Source organism: Sciurus vulgaris (genome assembly GCF_902686455.1).
Source record: "Sciurus vulgaris genome assembly, chromosome: 6".
NCBI classification, from domain to species: Eukaryota; Metazoa; Chordata; class Mammalia; order Rodentia; family Sciuridae; genus Sciurus; species Sciurus vulgaris.
The window spans coordinates 44,739,880-44,764,519 of NC_136466.1; the positions used below are offsets into that span (position 1 = coordinate 44,739,880).

The 24,640-nt window shown below is 38.6% G+C and overlaps 1 protein-coding gene across 1 annotated transcript in view; it reads right to left on the reverse strand.

Moving 5' to 3' along the window:
• The window catches only part of LOC306663535 (E3 ubiquitin-protein ligase TRIM36-like), a 42,576-nt gene extending 18,569 nt beyond the window's left edge, over window positions 1–24,007 (reverse strand). Inside the window, 4 exon segments of the mRNA XM_079143887.1 lie at window positions 743–889; window positions 3,112–3,437; window positions 11,749–11,983; window positions 23,431–24,007. Of these exon segments, the coding sequence (XP_079000013.1) occupies window positions 743–889; window positions 3,112–3,437; window positions 11,749–11,983; window positions 23,431–23,493 (771 nt within the window). The 5' untranslated portion in view covers window positions 23,494–24,007.
• Window positions 24,008–24,640: the final 633 nt, after the last annotated feature.

The following is a 24,640-nucleotide window of genomic DNA, read 5'->3' on the forward strand; positions in this document are numbered from 1 at the left end:
ATAAAATACAAAATATAAAACAGTATATATATGCAATTAGATATAGATTAAAAAAAATACATATTGTTAAAGACCAAAAGGAAATAATTAAAATAGGTGGTAAGTTCATAGATGAATTAATTCCTCTTTAATATAATGCTTAAAGGAAAAAAGAATTTAAAAAGTACGATTACACCACTGTCTACTTTGCCACTGATCAAACTTTTCAAGTTTTATAAGGGTCATGTATAAAGTTAATAGGAAGTAATTTAATCTTAGCTAGTAAGGATCCCAAATGGAATAAACCAAAATTTATGACAAATTCTAAGGGTAAGAAATAAGACTCTGGGGCTGGGGATATAGCTCAGTTGGTAGAGCAAGGCCCTGGGTTCAATTCCCAGCACCACCAAAAAAAAAAAGAAATAAGAAGCAAGTTTCTTATAATAGATACAGTCCTTCAGGGTGTGTCATTCCCATGTACACACTTGGCATCACAGGCTTTGGGTTCATTTGGGGATCATAACAGTGTCCTGCATCCTCCCATCTCCCTCAGAGTTCAAAACCAGCATGTAGGCTTTAACTTGTATTGCACAAAGTCCCTCAGAAACACTGTCAGTCGATAGATTATTAAGTAACACTTTACATTGTTAACTCATTTCTGTAAAATGGATCACTTTCAAGCTATGATTTCATAAATAAAAACTTAAAGACATAAAGTAAAGTTACAAAGAATCAAAATTCCAAAACAATAAACAAGTCCTACCTTTAAGGTTTTGTAGGCACTGCTCATGGTGGTTACACGGTGGTTGGAATGATTACCACCCAACTTACAAAGATGACAAACTGGCCTCCTACATAATTCACAGTACATGTTTATTCTCTCCGTTTCATGTTCTGGGCACATTAAAATCTATTGAGTAAGGAATAAAAGCATGATTAAGCATCTAGGTTTCAAGTCATCTGATGAAGCCCCAAATACAAACATTTTCATTATAAATTCAGTAAAGAGTCACTTAAATGAATAAAAAATATTAAAAAATAAAAATTTTCTGAATTAGAATTACCATTTTTCAGTTTTAATGTATAGATTTTTTTTCTCCTAAATGTGGTGATAAGAAAGTGAAAGTTTCATTCCTAGCAGACTCAAGTAGAAAGATTAACCAATCTAGAAAGGCCCTCTGACCACACAGACCAGGTAATTCTTAATGATCTTGATGGATATTTCTGTAAGATACCAGAACAACTTATGAGAATCTACAGTCTTGACCACCCCTTCAAGAAGTCTGTTGCTAAGAGAATCTTGGAACACATTATGATGTAAGCTTCCAATGTGTTAGCTTTTATAAATTAATTACAACCACACTGACTAACTGTGGTTTTCTACACAGTTCTACATTTTTATTTACTCTGTAAATTATCATTGTAGATACATTTGAAATTTTGTGTAAAATAATTGTTTTCATTTCAAACAAGAGAATTTTTTAGTATGTTAATGAAATTAAAAAGTTGTTTTATGATTCCAAGAGACTGGATTTTAGCCAACTAAAATTTGTCTGATAACTTATAAGTATTTAAGAAAAATAGTACAAGATGAAAAATCCTATAACCAATATAAGTTCAGGAGAAAAGCAGTAGAAAATATCTCAAGCTTTTCAGAATGTCCAAATTCCTATAGTCTCAAAATCATTACATGTAAAGTAAAATACAAAGTTTGGCTTTCTACAAGAAATTATCAAAAAAAAAAAAAACCTGAAAGTTAAATGCGAATACTCTATAGCACAAGGGATCCCTTTTAGAATTATACTATGTTAAATAATACACTTACAATGGGAAAAAATACTTTTTCAATATAACCTTATTTATATTTCTCTGGTTCTTTCTTATCAACATTTCAGTATTTTTGTAAATAGAAGTATAAGAATAATTTATGCTCAAAACTTCATGAAATCAATTCATAAAAACTCAAGCCTAATATAATTCATTGAATAATCATAGGTCTTTTCATGATAGAATAGTATTAACTGATTCAATTAATCTTTTAAAAGAAACATTAAAACACCAGATTGAAGTCATAAATTTTTAAGAATCAATGACCTTGAGCATTTAAAATGAGATGAACATAAATAGCTATTTGATAAATTTATTGCCAGACTGAGATAGTTTGAGAAGAGTCATTCAAAATTCGAGTGTAGATTGTTTTTGCTTTACTCTACCAGTCCTACATTATTTAAGAAACAGTTCATAGTTTCAAGATAACTTTGGATATTTTTCCTCTTTTAATATAAATTAAAGGCCTTACACTTAAGAATGAAATTATACTTTCAGATTCTTACAAGTTACTAAGTTGTAAGAAATAAAAACTTTAAAAGAATTAATTATAATTTTTAAAAATCCATATAAATCTGAAAGTGAAGATAACCAAAAATCATTCTGCTTTTTAGTCATATAGCAGGGCAAATGACAATACACAAGGTTCTTGTGAGCATTATTAAACAAATTGCCCAGAATTCTTAAAAATTGAATATTCTACCTGAGATATTATAAAAACATTATATCATGAGCTTCAGAATATTAAGAATACCCAAAGTTGCAATTGTCCTTTATTTATTCATAGTACAATTTAAGTTAGCTAAAACCATCAGAAAAATGTGTTTCCCAAGCAAATCTTGCAGGCAATTATGAGTTTATCACACTAAAGCATAAAGTTTCTTAAAACATTCCAATCACATGGGCTGGGGTTATATAGCTCAGTGGTAGAGCACGTGCCTATCACGTGTGAGGCACTGGGTTCAATCCTCAGCACCACATATAAGTAAATAAAATAATAAAGGTCCATCAACAACTAAAAAACCATTAAAACAAAAAAAATTTCTAATCACAGAGATACTCTTTCTCCTATTACTCAGACTTATTAGTATGAAGACTTATGGTATAGGATTACACTGGATTATAATAGAATGAAACCCAAGTTCTGCCTTCTGAGCTAGGGATTTTTAGCCCCATACTCTGCAAATAAAACGACTAGGTCTTAGATTCTTGTATTACTCCAACTTTTAATGTAATTTTCTTTCTGTCAAGTTCTAGACTCACAATAACCTCTTTTGTAACATTAAGTATTACATTCTAACTTACCTTGGGTCTAAAGTTAGTGGTGGGGCCCACATACTCATGCTGAGCTTTTACCGTTCCCCAAGGATGATAAATTTTGAAGCATTCATTGCAGTAGCTTGCACTACAGTCCATGCAACTTTTTGTGGATTCTTGAGGTGGTGGTTTACAAAGGTCACACATAATGGCTGTAGCTGCCCTAGCTGCCTGCCGGTATCTCTCAACAATAGTTTCCAAAGTGAAATTTCGAAACAGACCATTGATTCCTCGTTCTCCAAGATCCACATTATGTTCACAGCCAGGGCAAGGGAAAGTAGTTGTCCTAGGTGTCAATGAATTGCGCTTCCAGCCTGTGTAATTATTAAGTCCTTGTTTAGTTACATCAAGTAGGAAAATGATTAAAATGAAGAAAAGAGGAGCATGTTTTAGAAAACTGTATCTACAAATCTAGTCCAAAAGCATAATACCCACAGTGGTTCCATTTGAGTTGATTTGCATTCTTTTCTAAAAACTATTTTTTCTTTGGTATGCAAAAGACAAACTCAACTTATTAAATAGTTATCACATCAAATAGAAAAGGAAAATACTGTAGAGTAAATCCCATATAAAACCCATATTAAAGAAAATACAGACAAAGATAAAACATATAATACAATACTACATGGAATCAGGATCTTTTAAAATTACATAATTAACATTTATAGTTATTTTATGTACCATATCCAAAGGCATTTAAATGAACACAGTCTTAGCTGACTGGGAGGAAATGCGTGGATGCAAAAAAGAGAAGAGGTCTTTAAGCCAAGGTCTGTGAATAGTCTCCAGGCAGATCCATGAACTACTTGATAACTCTATGTAAAATCTTCCATCCATCTATTTATATATATATGATTCAACAATCTATAATTTTTATCATATTCTCAAAGGAATATATGATCACAAAAAATTTAAGAACTACTACAATAGAAGGTTTCCCACTGTAGTATTGTTTTATCTAGAAAAATTCAGAAGGCAAGATCATTAGTTAAGGTGCAATCTATAGAAGAGTGAAAAACTCACTCATACACCTAGAATTTTGTAACGTTAAGAGTGACTAACCATTTATTATCTTCTTATGACCTGCAACAAAGAATCATTAAGATTACTTATTGGTTATAAATATAATACAATTATATTACAAATAGTTTTATAATATAAAACACCATTTTTTGTTCAGTATTATCATCCTGATTTTTAAAAAAATCAAGAAACCAAGGCATGACAGTCCTTACCCACAAGTAGTTTACAGGAATTCAGTTGTCCATTGAACATAGGTGCATGCACACCACATTTCTTCCTCTCATTTAAGAACCTATTCTTAAAGTATGTAAGCTTGATTCCCCACAAAATAACTCAATATAAACACAAGCTTCTTAATTTATACCTCCTTACATACTACAACATATACAGAACCAAAAATGAATGGTTAAACTCAGTCTATCATATTTAATGTCTATATTAATATTGCCTTTGCACATGACTATGCTTACTCTCTTGATGCCTGGCATGATATCACTATATGTAAAATATAACAATCAGCCCACAATAATACTTATTTGAAGTGACTTTATAACATGCTAAAATGGCATTAGGTCCCAAAAGCTAATTACATGACAAACATGCAGAATATTTTAATATCTCTAAAGATATTTTTACTTTAATGCATATGAAAACATATGCATTTTATATCTCATAAAAATTTGAAATTTCCACCCAAATATATATTCTTGTAATAATTCTAAAAACATGCAATACAGTCCAGGATGTTTCACACCACAGCAGGCATATAATGAAATAAGCAGCAAAGCTGTTTTTAAAACACATGCCAATGAAATTTTCATTTAGTTAAAATACAAACTGAACAACTCTGGAAGAGGTATAGTGCAGTGGTCAAGTTTTAACAAATGGAAATTCACAATTGCATGCTTCCACACATGAACAAGGTGATGGCAATTTAAATGAATGAATAACTGATCTCAACAATGTTTTTTTTTTTTTTTAAAAAAAAAGCTATTATTGATTTTATGAAGGTTGTGATCAATTAAGTAATGAGACAAAACAAAAATCATGACAACAAAATCATGCTTTAACACGTATACTGGTGATACTCAAGATTTTGGTCATGTTTAGAAATTTCAAAAAAGATGTTTCATCCCTTTTCTGTATACCTCTGTTAACTTGTTTCTTACAGTCATAAATAAAGGGTAAAGCATCACATTGGACTTCTTAAATCAGGTAAAATATTAAACCAAGACATAAGTATTTTTAACCTAACTTATTTGAATAGATATGTTGGCTATTATTCTGTGTAGGTGTTGAAAGCTCTCAAATTCTTCTTATGAATGCTGAAGAACTTACATTTTATTTCATCAGTCCTATAATTCTACCATTGTTTTCATAAAAGCAATGTATATTTAGGGCAAAAAGGTAAACAGGACAGATTCAAGGATATTCTGGGGAAGTAAACTTAATGAAAAAATTAAAACTGTGGAACTAAGAATACAATGTAATACAGAGTCAACTTTCAACTTTCTATAGCTATGCTATCTACAACAGTAGTGATTAACCAATGTGGCTATTTAAATTCAGTTAAATAAAATTTAAAATTCAGTTCTCTGGTTGCATGAGTTACAGTTCAAATACTTAAGAGCCCTAGGGCCTAGTGGCTACCAGATAGCATGGTGCAGGGTTGAACATTTCCATTATCATAAAAAGTTCTAATGAATAATACTGCTTTATTGAATGATATAATGAAGAAAACTAATGATGGCTTGCAAGGGTAAGGAAGTAATGTAGACCAAGCAATAGTCAATTTGTGGGACCACAATATTTGAAAATTATATTAATACTATCAATTTGCAAAATCTAGCCTTTTCCCTATATATCTTCACTTCAAACACCAATTAAATAGTAAGCAAACTGCTTTATAGCAAATTCTCCAAAACAGTCAACTTTTAGTCATATATTTTACCATTTAAATGTCAAAGAGAAAATAAAGTATTTCAAAATAAAAAGAGTCAATTCATAACAAGTTCCAATTTTCTACTAGTTACCATCTTCTTCTATATTCTGGCAGCAAATAACTTCTCTCTGTTACACCTGGACAACTGATGGACTACTACTCCCCACAATGGACATTCATGTTGGGCTTCTTGTGTTTGCCAATGAGCTGGTACCTTGCACTGCAATGGTAATGTTTCTTTTGGCATATTCTGACCATCTGATGCCCATGTGTTACATTTACTCTTTGAATAATATATTAGCATTCTTCAACTTGCAAAAACTATTTTTCTCAGCTAACTTCTGAATCAAAAACAGGTAATAAGAAATAAACATTTTAAGCTGAGTACAATGGTGACACCTATAATCCCAGCAGTCAGGAGGCTGAGGCAGAGGATCGCAAGTTCAAGGCTGGCCTCAGCAACTTAGCAGAACGCTCAGCAACTAAGTGAGATCCTGTCTCATAATAAAAAATAAAAAGGACTAGGAATGAAGCTCAGTGGTAAAGTTCCCCTTAGGCTCCATCCCTAGTACCAAAATAAAAGAAAAAGAAATTAATTTATTTTAGGAAAACTGTTCCTTTCTCTCCTAGTTACTAAATTTCAACATTTAAAATTGTCAGAAACTCAGTAAAACACACTAAAGAATGACATGTGACTTCTAGAAGTGGCTCTAAAACTTAAAATCAAGAGATGCAAAGGGTGGCAAGAAAAACAGAAAAGGGATAACATTTCAGGTCTTTCTTATTCTCCAATGAGCAAGAGGGTACCACCAGCATTTCACAAGAAAAGTAGTCCATTTTACTTTAAAGGTCAACTGGAATTAAAAAAAAAATTGATAGGTTGGGTCCATCTTTCACACAGAATAGTTCAAAAAGCCTAAAAAGGAGGGTACATTATTTACCCACAAGTGGGTAAAGACCTCAGAGTTAAAACCCTAATGCCAAATATGTTAAAAACATTAACCTATAAAGACAGCATATGCATATAACAAGCAACAATTGTTATTAACTGCAAAAATGATCAATGAGTTTAATTAAAATTTCCAATACAAGAGAAAAGTACTGGCTTATTTACCTTCCCCAATGTTGCTATATTAAGCTTTGTTCCACTAAGTAAATGTAAGGAATGTTCAGTTACCATATATTAAAAAAACAAGCAAAGGTAATACATATTTTCTTCAAAAATGTCTTATGTACACTGACAAAATGCAAGCACTAATAATCAGTGCTCCCCTTCAAAACATCAGAACTTGCTTTAAAATTTAATCCTGTTGACCTTTAAGTCATCTCAGTCCAATTTGTTCACTTTCTACATAATTTTGAAGACTTGACCACTGATGTTTAAGAACCTTATATATACACAAGATAACAATCTAAATCTAACACTATACTGCCTGCGGCCACAAAAGCAATAAAGCATTTTCTACCTCTCCACCCCAAAGATCTCCGTTGTGAAGCTGTGAACAATGAACAGAAAGCTGGATTTAGAATTTAATTTCAAAGAGAAGATTCACAACTTGTTAACAAAAGATAAAGCAGTAACTGTGTCCCACACATAGTACAATTATTGAATTAACAGTAAAAATGTGTTTTTCCCAGTACACATGGCATTTATGAAGCCAGCAATATAAAACATTCAAGCTAATGGAATTCAGAATTCATCATTGTTGGTGCAGTGCTTAAGAGACCTATGCTTTGTCCTATAGATTTGTATTTTTAAACAATCCTATTTCTGGTAACAGAAAAAAAAGTAAAATCAATTTCTCAAGTTTGTTTTTTACTGATCTAAAAGCTATAAATAAATATTACTGAAACTGGGTATATTTTCTATAAATAAACATTACTAGAACTGAGTATATTTTTTCCATTTTTTATTTCAGGAAAATTAAAATAGGGAAAACTTGCTCATATATGATTAGAAGCATGAGGCAATACAGCTCTTTTTACATAATATGCAATTGTGTTATACATACAAACTTTACACTCCTTTGAAGGAACTCTTTATTTTAAAAACTCTATCAAGCGTCTAAGGCTACATTATCCAAATGAAATACAGGAGCCAAAATCAAAATATAGGTAATTTTAAATTTTCCAGTTGACACATTAAAAAAAGTAACAAGTGAAATTAATTTTGATAATGTTATTTAATCCACTATATTCAAAGTACTATCACTTCAAAATGTAATCAATATAAATATTTTAGTTTTTATCCTAAGTCTTTAAAATTCATTTTCTACTTACAGCACATCTCACTTCAAACTAGCCATATTTCAAGCACTCAACAGCTGCATGTTGCTAGTGGCTACTCCACTGGACAGCCAAATCTAATCCTTTATTAAAACAATGGCAAAAATATTTTTTAGAATTCTATTCTTCCCATCCTAATACCTGTGAATAATGTTTGTTTTCCTTCTCAAGTATGTATAACTGATAAAAATAAAGAAAAAGCCTGTCAGTAAAAGAGGTGGTTAGTGACACTACTGACCCATGAATCCACAAATCTACAAAAAGAAAAACTGCAGACAAATGTCCAAACGGAGGGTAAGTAACAGTACATCAGTAATACAATGAGTTCCATTAGTTTAAACCTGATGATCATATGATCATGTGGAGGACAATCCTAAAATTTATATTTATTGATACAAACCTCCAGGAATGATTACCACATTTGGGGCATTCTTACCTTTTAGGTCCTCTTCATGTATCTGTTCAATTACTCAGTATGTGTGCTTGACAAAGGATTATGCTCTAAATCTGGTATCCCTTGTGAAGCTTTGTGCAATGCGAGGCTATTTATTATACACCTTTTCAGAAGTACAGGTCTATTTTATTCATCCCTATTTGGCATTTTCCCCCTTCAGCGTTTAGTCTTATCTGGCAACCAGTGAGGACTCAAATATTTGTTGATTGAATGAGTACAGTTGGTATTAGATAAGACACAGAACTTCAGTGCTAGAGAAATCTGGCAGATCAATGACAGAAGTTGCTCAGTACACTACCCAAAGCAGAATCCCCCTCTACAATATTAGCAGATATTGGTCACCTGTACATTATTTAAAATAAAGACTACATACACTGATGACCCAAAAGCTGGAGGAGGCAGAGTGAAAGACACGTTTTAGCAGTCTTGCCCTATGTTGAGCCGGCATGGCGTTCTTAAACAATTTGAATTAACTGCCAATATTTTCAATTAAAAACCATTACCAGGTTTGTGACAAAATAGTAAATCTGACAATTTGGTGCCCTCAATCCCACATAATTCATTTGGTGCCAAGTAGCTTCTGCCCTCTCTAATGAATGAGGCAACCATCCTAATCCCCATAGTCCCAACCATGGTCCACTGTCGCCAACAGGGAGGTCTAGAATCAATTGGCTGCTGGTTTTCTTACAGTAGTTGAGTTAGTGGGAAAATGCATTATTCATCTTTGCATCTATACCAAAAAAGTAAAATGAAGAAAGGTTCTGTATTTATTATGCGTGTAACCTAAAAATTAACACCTGATTTAAGTACTTCTAGTGACAGGGTCAGATATGATTAAGCAGCCCACTCACTCTCATGGCCATCACAGTCTACAGTCATCCTTTTCCATGTCAAACACTCTTATCTCCTGTAATTATTCTTTACAGAAGTTTTCAAACTCCTCACCATCCTAACTCACTCGTCAGGATATAACCCATCTTCTTTATATAGAAGAGAGGGGAATACCTCAGTAACTATTTTTAACTTAGCACAAATATGGTAGAAATGAATTCTTGTTCCACAGTGGGATATATGGAATGGAGCGATTGTTTTGGAAAAACGCCACTATTATTGCATTATTATTTATTTTTTACTATGCTGTGCTTTCTGTATGAATATTGTAGCAGAGGTTTGTCATTTAGCATCCATTCAAATATTAAACACCTACAGAGTACTCTGTTCCTAAAAACATCTAGATATTAAAAGCCCACATAAAATGCAAGATTTCATGAAATATGAGTGCAACCAATTTTTTAGGTAGAAATACTCTACTTAATTGTCTGTGCTGAGTATTGATATACAAAATTAAATTTTGAATGGTCTATCAGGCAAGGATCCCCCAACCAGCCAATGAAAATCTATCATTAGAGCTGGGCGTGGTGGCACAAGCCTGTAATCTGGGGGGCCTGGGAGGCTGAGGCAGGAAGATCACGGGATCAAAGCCAGCCTCAGCAAAAGTGAGGTGCTAAGCAATTCACTGAGACACTGTCTCTAAATAAAATACAAAATAAGGCTGGGAATGTGGCTCAGTGGTTGAGTGCCCCTGAGTTCAATCCCCAGTACCCCCTACCAAAATAAAGAAAATCTATAATTAGAATATCAAGTTTTATCTGTTGTGATAACTGTCTTTTTCCCTTCCTCAGTGTGCCTGATTTATAGTCAGGAGGAAAACATAAATGTAAAGACTTTACAAAGAACACAATCCTCTCTGTGTTCATCGTCCCTGCCATCTCGCATTTGCTAAATGCTCCTTTATTGGTATACTCATACAATTTTTATATGTGTAAAATATCTTCCAAGTAATTAGTAATTCAAATTTAAAGAAAAACACATTTTCAACATAGCATAGTATCACCCTTAAAGGAAAATTATCCACTCTGATGGAACACAGATATAAATACCACACAAGAAGACTCCATATTTTAGGGTTGAGCCAAAAAAAGATGATAGTCCTTAAAATGCAACTTAGAGAAAAATATCCTTCTCTGAAAAAAAAAAATGTTTACATGATTAAAAGGTTACTCCTATACTACAAGAGAAAGAAACACACAGAGGATTGAACTTAAAATCTCAAGGTTCAAATTGGGCAGAGCTGAAGCTCTGAAGTCTGGAATTTATGGCCACTCACGTACTACATGTTTACCTGGAGGATGTGGTGTTTTTAACCTACCTTGGTACTGACTTTTGTACTAAGAATTTCAGCATCTCCAGTGATTTTAAATTAATTCTGTAATATATTAATCCTGCAATAGCTGTCTATTAGTACCACTATCTCAATAGGAAACAATTGAAATGTTGGTAATATAATAAAGGTAAAATATATGTGCTCTGCATCATATCAGATCTACTTCTATACATTGTTACAGAATTATACTATTTGTGATGTTCAAAATTCTTATTTTAAAAAAGTGGATTAAAAATGGCTAAAGAAAATAAAACTTTCATATGATACCAAATAATTTGTCTATAAAAAGTTTTCCAGGACTAACCATTATGTAGTTCCCTTTTTAATTCTGCAGTATTTATTTGGTTATTATCATATATGAATATTTCTCTAATAAGTATCTCACTAGTTCGTTATTTATCATATCAAGGATACCACAGGGTCAGCACATCCCCTAAAACACAGACACAGTTAATAAGAGGTTTATCACAAAGTTAGTGTTCAATATCCAACATATGCTTTAAGTGCATATCAAAACACAAGAATTCATTCTCACATTTTAATTGGGGGTAATCCATTATTAATTATAGTTTTAATTTATCCACCTGGAAAAATTAAAATACAAAATGATGAAAACAATTTTATTTACACAGTTATACCTAAACATATATCTATAAGTTCCTCATACCAGCCCCAACCCAAGGTCCTGCCACATACCTGGTCTGTTAATTCTGTCAATTTTATCCATGCTAGGAGAGGGAAGCCGAAGTCGAGGACTGCTCTGATTGGAGTTGTCTGATCCCACATCATTGAATGAATCATCAAGAGTCAGTAAGAGTTCTTTTACACATTTATGACAGATACTATGTTGACAAGGGAGAATCAGTGGGTGGGTAAACAACTCCTTGCATGCTGGGCAAATGAGCTCTCTTTCGATATTCTTAATAGTCACCTTAAAATGAAAAAAAAAATCAGTCAAAAGCTCTTAGACAGCAATATATTAACATGCTTATAGCCTCTTGTAGAAAGGCATGTGGTTTAAGAGAATTAAGAGACTTTTTTAAAATCTGAAGCTCCCTCAGACTACCCAATTCCATGCCATCAACCTCCCTTCAAGATCGTTAGCTCAGAACTGAGAATCCAATATGGCAGGCATCTGTAATTCCAGTTACTGGGGAGGTTAAGGCAAGAGAATCTCAAATTCAAATCTGGCCTGGGAAATGTAGTAAGAACCTGTCCCCCCCCCCAAAAAAAAAAAAGAAAAAAAAAAAAGGCCTGGATACTAGCTCAACAGTAGAGCACTTCCCTAGTACATGTGAGAGCCTGGGTTAATCCCCAGTAATGGAAAAAAAAAAAAAAAAGATCAGACATGAGACAAAAAGAAATGAAAGTATAAGAGGAAAAGTTGGCAGAAAATATCAGGGGACCATAATATTCTATCAAAAACTAAAAAGTCATTCAAATCATCATGAATAACTCACTGATTTAGGACTTCAGTAATATTCTAAAAGTAATTACTTTAATAAAGTAGTTTAAATATAACACTAAGAACAGATTGTATTCCTACTTGGCACATTCAGTTTTGAGACTGCCAAATAACAAAAGCTGACAAAAATTAGGCTAGCCTGTATGTTCACAGAATCCTAGTTGAAATCTATTTACAAGCTGAATTATCAGCAATTTTGTGCATTAAATGACCATTTTTCATATGCTGTAATGCAGCTAAAATGCATGAGGCCCTCATGCTATATATCAAAGCTGTTACCATAAAAGCACTTAATGAATATTAAAAGGATGTAGAGGACTAAAAGGCATCATTTAAGTGCTTCAATACTATAGGCTTCCATTATTTCTTTAAATGAGAAACATTTTAGATTCTTATACCTAAAGAAGTTGAACAAAGTCACACTGCTTTCCCTTCCTTGCCCTATGTGTTTCCTCAAATAACCTGAAATTCAAATGCTATGTATCTATTGTCAGCATCTCTGCAATTTAAATGACGTCCAACATTAAAGGACTCTTGAAATGAGAACCTCATTTCAATTCTTAACCTTACAATGATTTCAATTAGTAGAAATCCATGGAAAGTTAAAATTGGATTAATCCATGTATCTTTTTTAACATTTCTTTTTTTATTTGTTCTTCTCATATATACCTAACAATAGAGTGTATTTTGACATATATGCATGGAGTATAACTTACCTTAAACAAAAATGCATGCTAAACTATTTCCCTTAAAGTGTCACAAAGGATTTTAACAATCCTTAACGATTTATTAACACTACAGTCAACTGCTTTTATCACTGTCTTTCAACGTAGTTCTCTTGCTACATCACTGAAATATTTTCTAAAGGCCCAAATGTCAGGATTTTAATAAATCTGTAAATGAGATAACCACACCTACAATTCACACTAAAGATACAGGATATTCAGTTTATCTCATTACATAGAGAGTTTGACAATAACATGAAAGAAAATATTGCACTGAATGCCCAAAATTGATTTTCATACCCCATCTGTGTATAAAATAACTTGGTGAAGGTTTACTTCTCACTGGAAGAAGATCTAAAATCCATTTTTCTTGTACATGAACCATTCACTGTCTTGAACTTGGCTTTATAATCACAATAAAATAATTCTTACACAAAAGAAAAATTAAGTGTCCATTTTTTGTATTAAAGGGGAAACAATCTAAGAGAAATGTGATGTAGAGGCTCATTCGCTCTTCAAAGGTGTTCAATGAAAAACTTCGGAGTAAGTGTGTATACACGACTCCTAGACGGCTGCCAGGACTCCAGCAGGCCCCGCCCAGCAAGGAGGCAAAGCCAAAAAGCCTTCGCTCATTGCGGCAGCACCTGGATAGGGTCCGCCGCGGGAGGCGGCGGGGACTCCAGAGCCCCAAGACGCTCCCAGACAAAGCGGGGCGGGTCACGCACCCAACTCCCTAAAGCAAATTCTCCAACCTGAATCCACTTAAAGAGCCCTGTTGGGATTCCCTGAGGTGCTTAGGTGGGCAATCACCAATCACCTACCCGCGCCCTCCACTGGGCCCAAGGGATGACAAGTCCCACCCGCCCAACGTGTTTAATAAAGGGCGGGGATGGCGGAACCAGTGCCCCGCGGGGGCAGGCGAAGAGGAAGCGGGGCCACTACACGGCAGCTCTCGCAGCTCCGGAGGAGAGACTCGCTCCCGGCTCGGGCGGAGGGCAGAGAAAGCCCCGGGGGTCCCCGCGCGCCGCCACCGAGGCGAGAGGCGGCTGCGCTCGGCCCCCACTCACCAGAGTCTCTGAAGCATCCCCCTCCATGGTAGCCTTCTGCCAGGTGTCATCAACGGCAGTCCAAACAGGCAGACTGGCGGCCCCAGGCAGGGTCTGGTGGGCGGGTCCCTGCGACGGTGGAGCCTCGGTTCAGAGCCGGAGGGCAAGCTGGTCAGCCGGATCCGGCCAGCGGACCGACGCGGCGAGGAAAAGCCGGGGCGGGCAGGCGAAAGCACAGGCGCGGGAGAGTCAGCTTTGCTCCCAGCGACGGCCCCGGGAAACCCGCCCCACGGCCGGCTGCGGCGGCGGCTCCTGCGGACTGCAGCTGGGCGAGCGGCCGCGCGGAGACCAGGGCGGGGCGCCGCGGGGGCGGGGCCGGGGCGGGCCGGGGCGGGGCCGTCGCCCAGGCAACAGCGCCCGCCGCACAAAGAGGGCGGGGCGGCAGGCAGCGGAGCGCCCGGGACGGCGGGGGCCCGGGGCCAGCGGTGGGTGTGGCTCCGCGTGGGGTCCCGGCGTTCTCCGCCGTCACCCCTCCCGCTCCTTGGCCCCTCACTCCCACCCAGGCCGCGGCTCATTGCCCCCTCGGGGGTAGGAAGCTTCGAGGGGCGGAAGTGAGGGCGGTGGAGCGGAGGGCGGCGCCGGGGCGGGGCCCGGGTGGCGCGGTCCCGCTGTGCTGCGGCAGGATGCAGCCGCCGCATCCCTCGCCACCCGCGTCGGCGCGCCCCTTGGTGCTTCACTTTACTTTCCCCGCGGGCTTTCCCAGAGCGCGGTTCCAGACACTACAAACTAGCAGCACCCCCTGGCTCTGAACTGAGCAGAGGGGGCGAGGGCACCACAGAGCCGCGCTCCCGAGGTGCCCAGAGCGAGACCCCGCCCACTCCCACCGCCACCGCCCGCAATGCCAGGCTTGGGGATTTACCCCCTTGGGTCTCCGTCCTCGCCCGACTCTTCTCGCTCTTTGGCGACTTGATTGGCTTCTCGTGGAACCTCACGTTCCCGCAGTGATGGATGAACACTGCTTTCTGCTGCTTCTTACCAGGGCGCGGTCCCGTCACGCACCACACGTTCCTGCCCAGTGGCAAGGAGACAGCCCGCGGGGTAGGAGTTCCGCTCCCGAGTGCTGCTCAAGAATTGAATTGAAGAGATAGGGGCAAGGGAGTGCCCCAAGCCCGCAACACCCCATATTTTTCTCCCCTAAGAATAGAGGGCAGAGGGTCCTGAGCTGCATGTGCACGCAGAGACTTAGTGGAGTTAGTTTCATCTGCCAGGATTCAGGCACGTTTCTTCTTGCTCGCAGGGAGAGTAAGTTAACCTGGGATTGTCGGAAACTATTATTAGATCACACCACTGCCTTTCCAGTATTAGACTGAAAGAACCGGTGCCCTAAACTGGGTGAAGGGACCACAGAGCTGTAGAGACGCATCTCGTTTAGGTTTTGAAATGCTTCCCACTTTTAATTTCCTGTTTGGGAGAGGTCTCGGTGTGGCAAGTTCCGCTGTCTTCCCACAGCAGCGGTAGCCTCTTCTCCAACCCGGCAGCTAAATGACGGTAGTAGTGTAGAACTGAGAACAGCAAGGAACTACTGCAATTAGCTTTAATGGAATATCCTCAATTTACAGATGAGGGGCAGAGAGGATAAGCGCCTTTTCAAGCAAGACTGGGTTGTTCTGATTCGGATCCATGGCCGCAGGTGATAGACCCCAGAGGGCTTCTTTCTTCCCTAGGGTTCCCAAGAGTCCTAATCAACAGGGAAATGAGGAAAACGGCAAATGCCTGTGTTATTTGGGTACCTAAATCGTGCCCTATGCCACGAGCCTAAATAGATTTGTAAAGGCTCAACCATTGAAGTAATAAGACTTTTCTAATACTGAGCTTTGGGTTAAATAAGTCCCCACAGGTTGTAATTCCACATCAACACACCTGAATAGTGTTGTGGGTCCAAAAAATTACTAGTTGGCAGGGTAAAAGAGAGTAGACTGTTTCGTGAAATGAACCAAAGATAAACTTGTATAGACAATACAATAAATTTTAAAGGCCTTCTGTTATGCAAATCAAACTTCAAGGAAACAGTTTCACCTATTTAACAAGTTCAAAAAATTATGTTGAAACACTTGCCAAGGGCTGGGGAGATAGCTCAGTTGGTAGAGTGCTTGCCTGGTAAGCTACAAGTCCCTGGGTTCAATCCCCAGCACCACAAAAAAAAAAAAAAAAAAAAAAAAAAAAACCTTACCAAACTAGGCACTTTCAAACTTTTTGTGACAGTGTAGATTGGTACAGCTTATTTGAAGGGAAATTTTGCAAAAATTTTTAACACATTTTTACAAAGTTATTTTTAGCTAAGATTTTCTTATTGCATGTGTACAAAAAAATACGCATACATACATAGATCCTATTTGGGAACTTGTAGTAACTACTTATCTTCCATAATGTGTTTCCACACCTGGAAATACTATGCAGCAGTTAAAATGAATGTACTGATAATAAAGAATGCCTAAAATACAGTGTTTTTAAAATGTAAAGTCGTATGAATTCTATATGCTGCCACTCTTGACAAAAACATTCAGGCCGGCATATGTGCTTGTACAGACAGTTAAATAAAATAAGTGTCTCTAAAGCACAAAAAGTATTCACATTATTGCAGAGAAGTAAGGGGATGGAGTCAGGAGTGCAGGGTTTAGTTTGGTATTTGCATTTTTAATGTGTGCATGGTTCGCTTCTAAAACATTTATGTAAAAACATCCTTTCTATTTAATGTATATACTTTTAAAAGCAAAAAACATGGAGGAGTACATTGGTAAGATGAGAGCAAATATGAAAATGACCATTTAAAACCTCCACTTCCCAGTTCCCTCATGGTTTCTATCTTGCTGGAACAGTCCATGCTTTCATCAACTTCTCTCAACTCCCACACAACCTAGTCTCCCACATACAAGCACCAAGACCCTTCCCAGTTCTTCAGTTAAAATTCTGTAAGTAAGTGTGTGTGTGTGTGTGTGTGTGTGTGTGTGTTTGAATATCCTTTCCTCTTTCCTCTCTACCTCTGGTCAACCTTCAAATCATACTGTTTCTCCTCAGATTCTGTTCTTTCTCATCCTCCTGGCAAACTCCCCTGCCCAACCTGAGACTCCTCTCTGCATGCCTACAGTGCCACAGGCCATTAGGTATTTACAGTTGACTTCCTATATGGGCAATATTATCCTTGTGAGTTCAATCAGAAAGAGGCAGAATAAGCTATAGTGCTGGACCACAAGCAGCTTGGCTTGTGAATGTAAGGAGGAGAGGATATATATGTATGTGCATGTGTACACCAGCCCTGTTGGTGGCAGGGTTTACAGGGATGATAAACTTGCAATAACACAAAATAAGTCAGATAAAGGATAGAGGGCTGGGAATGCCATATTTTCTGTAGACATTAAAGCTTTTAAAGGCTTTTACAGAGAAATGATTGTCCCCTGACTTTTACAGAGAAATGGTTGTACCCTGGCACCTATCCCTTCCCAGTTAGGAATCCTAGCACCTTTTTTTCAATAGTTTCTTTTAAAATCTGGGTCAAAATTCATGAGAAGTTAGCCGAGCCCATTCCTATCACTCACCAAGTCCACAGACCTTCAACTCTTGAATTCGTTGTGATGTCTTGCACTTGTTGGTGTTACTCATTTGATCTTTCATAACAGAAGTGTGAACTGTCTTACATCTACCTTCTTCATGAAGTCCAAAAAGTCAACAAGCCCTTCTAGGCCTCAAACATATATACACAACTCAGGTTTTGGTAAAACAGAGGCTCAGTACACATTCATTATTTGATTTTTAAAATACAAACTTGTTACTTGTAGGTTATATACTACTCATTAAGCTGACCTAGTCTCTTCACATATGAATTGTTTGTCTGAGATCAGACACTCTGTGTATCATTCTATTAATATGTCCTTAGCAAGAAAGAGAAACAAAGTGATATGACCACATACCCCTACACCTTGGCCCTGCTGGGAACCCCCAGTCATTTTGCAACACTGGTATAAAATCAAGAGAGTCCTGGACTTCAGGGAAATAAGGTAAATAGAAATTAAGTAAATCACAGGGGCATACAGACTGTCCATACTGCTGGGAATTAGGAAGTTAAAGGTAAAGCCATAATGAATGGCGTCGTCTATCAATTATTGACCCAAGCCTCTGACATGCCAACTTACCAGTCATAAAGTGTTTCTATGGGAACAAAGTCAGGGGAGAGGAGTCCAGAGAGCCAGGAAGTTTAGATTTCCACTGCCTGGCCAAATCCCACTCATCTTTCAAGCGACAATTCTAGAGCCTCCTTCATTAATCTAGTTTACATTGATTGTCTCTCCTTACTCTTGAACCCCCTTAGCACTTAAGAGTCTATCTGCTCGATTTAACTCAATTACATACTCTCATTTCATACCACTGATGTTTGACATCCACTGATGTTTGACATTTTGTAACTCTTACCTCTCCAACCATTTAAGCTTTCATTTAAGACAAAATCCAGTAGGTATTTAGCTACTAAACAGCAACACCAGACCAATAATTTGAAACTGGGAAAACGAGAGAACACACTGCTGCTCTAGCAGACTTTTTTCTGATAATAGCCAGACTGTGCTTGCTGCATAACTGATGGGCAAAGGAAGGGGTCACTTGAGGTGAACAACACTGGTAATATTTTAAAGTTTTCTAGAAGGTCCCCTTTAGCCAAACCTTATTATCCTTCATCCTCAGAGTTGTAGAGTGAGCAAATAGAAACAAAGCACACCCAGTAAAATTTGAATTTCAGATATGTTCTGAGAATTTTTTACATAAATATGTCCCAGAAATTGCATGAAACATACCTATAGTAAAATTATTTGTTGTTGATATGAAATGCAAATTTTACTTTATAGTCTGTATTTTACCTGGAAATTCTACCTCCACTTACTAATGATCATGCAGTTTAGATATAAGATATCTCAAGATCTAACCCTGTTACCATAATAGCTAATTATTTACTAAGGGTCTATTATGTGCCAGTAATAATAGTAGGAAGTTCATATAACATATTCATTAATCCTTATAATAATCCTGTGAAACGAGTTTGATTCTCTTCAGAGGGGACAGGTAGAAACCATCACACCTCTCTGCCACTACCCAGAGATTAAGTAATATGCTTACAATTGCATGGCTAGATATCAAACAGTCAGACTGAAAACTGAATGTTACCCTAGCATCATTATTTGCATTGCCCACAGATATGTATAAAAGATGTAATTTATAATTTCACAAAATATCCAGCTCATTCTTTTACAGTGTAGTTTAGGAGATCCCTTTATCCTCAAAAAATTTAGAACAATATAGTTTAAAAAGAGAAAAATTATGAGAGTCATGAAATTAGCTATTTTCAAATGATATTGCAAAACTCTAAATCTTCTTCCCTACCCTTCACATTTCACTCCATCCCAATGTATAAAAAAATATTTTGAAGAATACTTTACAGTGGACACACCTTACCTTTATCACCCCAGCTTAAGTTTCAGCTGTGTGAGCAACTATCTATTCAGCCTTCTGAAACACCTCATTTGGTGTTTTTTTTGTTTGGTCCCAGGAGACATTTACGACTTTACATTAGTCTGGATTTAAAAATATTCTAAACCTAATTCTTTCAGAGTATAAATATTATCTCGTTTTAGAGTCAATTTTATGTTCGTAAAAATTCTCGAATTTTATGTGCCTCAAAGATGTTCAAAGTTAATAATTCACCACATAATGGTATCATTGCTTGTTTCTCTAACAAAATTAAATGTGAGCTTTCCAAAGCCCCTTTAATTTGTTCACACTATTCTACTCCTTAAATGTGTCCAAACAGTAAGTATTAAACTCTGAGAAACAAGAAGTATTTTTTGGATATTTATATGTAAACATAAATATGATAAATACTAGAAATATAAATAGGTATATTAGACTTAAATGCTATATTCTTTATCGTCAAATCTTCATTGTTTGAGTCCAAAATAATGCATGATAGTCTAAGAGAAGAGGTATATAAAGATGATAAAAAATTAATGAGGCAAATCTTTGAAGAGATCAAAGCAGTTTGAAAATACTGCCTGAGTAATCTTGGATATTGACCACAGATTGGAAAAGCTCTTCCTAAATCCAAAGAGATGAGTTGCAAAAGAAGCAAATTTCAGAAACGGCAAAAGTTTCACTGATAGTGAAATACAGGGGAATACATTTATATTGATTTTTAAAACTCTTGAGAATTATAAGACTTTTTGCTACTGTGTACCTATATAGTATTGTTTGATGAGCTGAAAGATTGCAATGGTAGAGATTACTGTGTACTTTAAATATTAAAGTAAGCATCACAGTAAGAGTAAAATAAGCCGATCAAGTTTAACACGTGGGTTTTAGGTTACCCTAAGAGGAAAGGCTCACCTCCCACATCAGTGAATACGTAATAAGTTAATTTAATTTGAAAGAGTCACATAAATTGCTGCCACTGAGCAATGGATTGAAAGTGGGAATGAACCTCCAGCATTTCCTCTGTAAAGTCTTCTGAAAAGTTAGAATACTTTGCAACATGCACGTATTAATTTTGTAAGATTTTAAAGCCATGTATTTTAAATTAACTTATGTACAATTTGAGAAGTCCTACGAGAATTAAACAACATCTGAAGGAAAAGTGAAAGAAATTATTATGATGTCACTCACTGGTCTCGACTTTGGGAGACCAGGGAGAACACTGGCAGACTATAGGCCTCTAATCTCCTTTTACTTTCATAATTAGACCAGTTTCACATTATTCATTACATTACAAGCCTGAACTACAAAGTGAAACCTAACTCCTCAGAGGAAAATAAAGCAAGTCAGTCTCAAAGATTTGTTATTTCATGGCTAATATTAGGTGTCCAAAGTCTGTGTGCACAAAACAAGGGGTTTTAAACGGAGATGGGGGCTAAGAAGAGTGGGTAGGTAATAAACTTGAGTTGGTTAGGAGCCAACTCCTGATCCCTCCAACCCAATAAAAAAATAGAGAGAGGAACTGTTCTGTGCTCTTACTGGGGGAGCTTGCTGTCTAACTTGAGATGTCCAAGAGACACCTGGCCTCCCTGCTATGGAAGTTAGGTGTGGCCCCCTGCTAAAGCCCAGAGAAACTCTGACTAGTCAACAATGAGAGGCAGAGGAAACCAGTGCAGAAAACGAGAAGATAATTTTGTTTTCACGACAAAGAGCACATGGTGATGAACACATTGCTGTTCTGAGGGGACTGTTTCTGTTTTTGTGTACCTCAATTTATTCTAACGTGTCTCAGTATTCACTAATGGTATGCCCTACCTCTCCATCTAATGTTTGTGGTAAGTTCAGCTGCTTCATGGTCACCCATGTTGGTGGTGTTAACATGCCCATCCCTAGGCCCACCCCAGAAATATTCCCTCAGAATTTCTGGGTTTGGATGCAATTGATTAGTTTGGATGCAAGTGTATTAGTTAACCAACTAATACAATTCTGTCTTATTTTGAAGAATGCCTGAACATAAGCCTAAACTCACCTATTTATCATCCTCTTCACCATCTTATCAAGAGTGTCTGTTTGAGATAAACAAAAGGCATCCTCTCACCCCCCAGCTCCCAAACAGATGTCCCTGTCAGGCACTGGTACTTAGAACTGGGCAGTCAGCGTCGGTCTGTGCATCCTGCTCTCCAAAGACTCATGTTCTGGCCTTCCTCTGGCTGTGCTCCTCTTCGCTGGGAGCCAAGCCTATCTTCTGTACTTCTTTCTCTGGGGGCGGGGTCCATTTCTAGAGGGAGGAGGGGGCTGCGGTGCATACTTTAGGTCTGGAGATGGTGGAAAGGTTTGAGACCAGGAAGAGCCTGGATGTACGGGCCAGGGTGTTCTCTTGCACACGCGGAATATCCCTTGAGATGCAAGATGGAAAGAAGTAGAGCAAGGATCCTCCATTTGTACTTCTGCCCCGGTCTATAAATTGAAGCGGTGCTCCGAGGGACCCTTCACTCCACACCTTGGAAATGTTAATGTATACTATTTCAGATGACTGTATTCGGTCGTTGGAGAATAGGAGAAGTCAGGGAGGTGTTGGTTCACTTGGGACTCTAAAGAGTCCTGTGGGCTCCTAGTCACCATCTGGTTTAAAACTAAAACTACTCCCCGCTCTATACCGTCGGCTGGACTTAGTGGGGTGTGGAACTGAAGTTTCAAGGGTTCATCATCCTCTTTTCTGATGACTGCGCGCAGGGTGTTGGGTTCTGCTCTTTTCTCTCCAAGCGTAGAGGGCAAAAGCAAATGCCATTTACCACCTTCTCACCACCTGAGTCGGGTGGGTAGTGAGCGGTGCTGCCTCAGTTATTTCCCGACGCGTCCAGCTTGCAAACCACTTAGAAGGCTCTCTGGGCAGTTTTTCTTATGCTCTACGGAGCCCAGCTTCTTGCAAGGTTCTCTACCCTGGACAGGCTTCTCCTGACGGAGTTAAGGGAGTGGTCGCCGAGAGCCACCCACCGCTCCTAGGTCCCCAAAGGGTTCAGAACAGGTGCGGAGCTGACATCTGGCTCCTACAGCATCCCCTCTACCCACTAAAAGGAGGCGGCTTGAAACGTTACCTACCTGGGGGAGCGCCTAAGGACTTGGAAGAAGCGCTGAAAACGCCAAGGCAGGGCGATCTGGGTTGCTGCTGCTATTTATCCTCCACAACCACAGACTGGGAGCTGAATCCGACCCCGCCCTCCAGGCCTATTCGCTGGTGGGTTAGACCCTCCCTCCGCCTCCACGCCTTGACAGGGGAGGTCACCCACTCGAAGTCACCACGCTTGGGCAGCCTTGGGTGCGTAAGGGAGAGTCCCCTTGACCAACGAGTGGTCATCGTCCCCATATCTTTGCACAGTGGGCTCTCGCCCCCGCTGTCACCCAGCTGGCTCCTAACGCGCTCCAAAGTGTCCCACGGTTCATTTCAGTGATGCCTCGCAATAAAGAAAAGGCTGCTACTTTGCATTCTGCAGCAGCTGGGACGCCTGGGCTGCGGGCACGGACCATGGGGTCTAGCCCCCGTCCTCCCCAGACGCTGAAACGGACCGGTGGCTACAGGGCCGACAGTACCCAGAGTAAGGACGCGGGGCATGACACCGAGCGCCCGAGCACTTACCTTGCCTTTGGCTAGCAATTCCATGATGTAGCCAAATTCACTTATCTCCCCCGACTCCGACATGGTTACGACCCTTCACAAACTCTGGAGAACCGAAACGGGTTCATGGAATTCTTTTTCTTTTCTTCCCTCTCCTTTCTCTGTTTTTGGTTTGAGTTTTGCCAAGCGCCCCTCCAGTATGCTGTTAATGAGGAAAAGTGAAGAAGTGGAGGACGAGCGTCCGAAGAGGGATTGGGTGGGATGAAGGCTACAGACGACTCCTGGGCAGCCCTGTCCGGTGTGCTTGGCTCTGGTTGAAGCGTCGGGGCAGCGCGATCTAACCGAACAAATGAGGGCGGCGACGACTGTGAAACCCTCTCCAGGCGGAGCTGGCGCGCAGAGGCCCCGCCTCCTCGGGGGTCGCGGCCCGCGCCTCGCGCCAGCGGTCCTGCAGCCGTGGAGACAAACAAACGCGCTCACAAAGCGGGTCCGCTCCCGGCGTGGCGCGGACCCAGCTACGACCCCCCCACTGGCTTTTTAAATTGGTCCTCGGTCGCACGCCAGGGAGGCTGACGGTCCCGGCCTCCCAGCGAAAAGACCAGGAAACATCCCCATCACACTGTCTGGAGGTGTGAGGGCAGAGAAAAATGAATGCAGAGGAGGCACAACAAAGGATCTGGCTGCTAGCTCCGGAGAAAAAAAAGGCCCAGGAAATGGCAACACCGCATCTCAAGTCAGCCTTCCTGAAATCCAATAGGTAACAAAGACCAAGCCCAGGGCTTCTGAGATGAGAACAAATAAAAGGATTGTATTTTAAACACTCTAAGTGTGTAAGGTCGATGGTATCTCCATATCCTCTTGATTCTCGACTTTCCCTTAACAATACCAACAAAAAAAAAAAAAAAAAAAAAAAAAAAAAAAAAATGACAGCAAGGCTCCTGGAGGCTCTCACCTTCAGTTACTATCCACTCACTTTTCTAATTGTTTCCTTGATTGAGTTTAACAGAGCAGTTTCTTTCATTTTATACTTCTATTTATAATAGCAGCTTCCCTAGAAGACTGCAGCTGAAATGACCTCTTAGACCATACCTGCCAATCTTTACCTCTCTTGAAAAGAAAAGACTAAACAAAGTCAGTCTATTACTCTGCTCTGGGCAATCTCTTATCTTTCTTGAAAAGGAGAAAAGGATAAGGGCTTGAGTTTTAATTAAAAGGAAAAAACTGCCAGTGA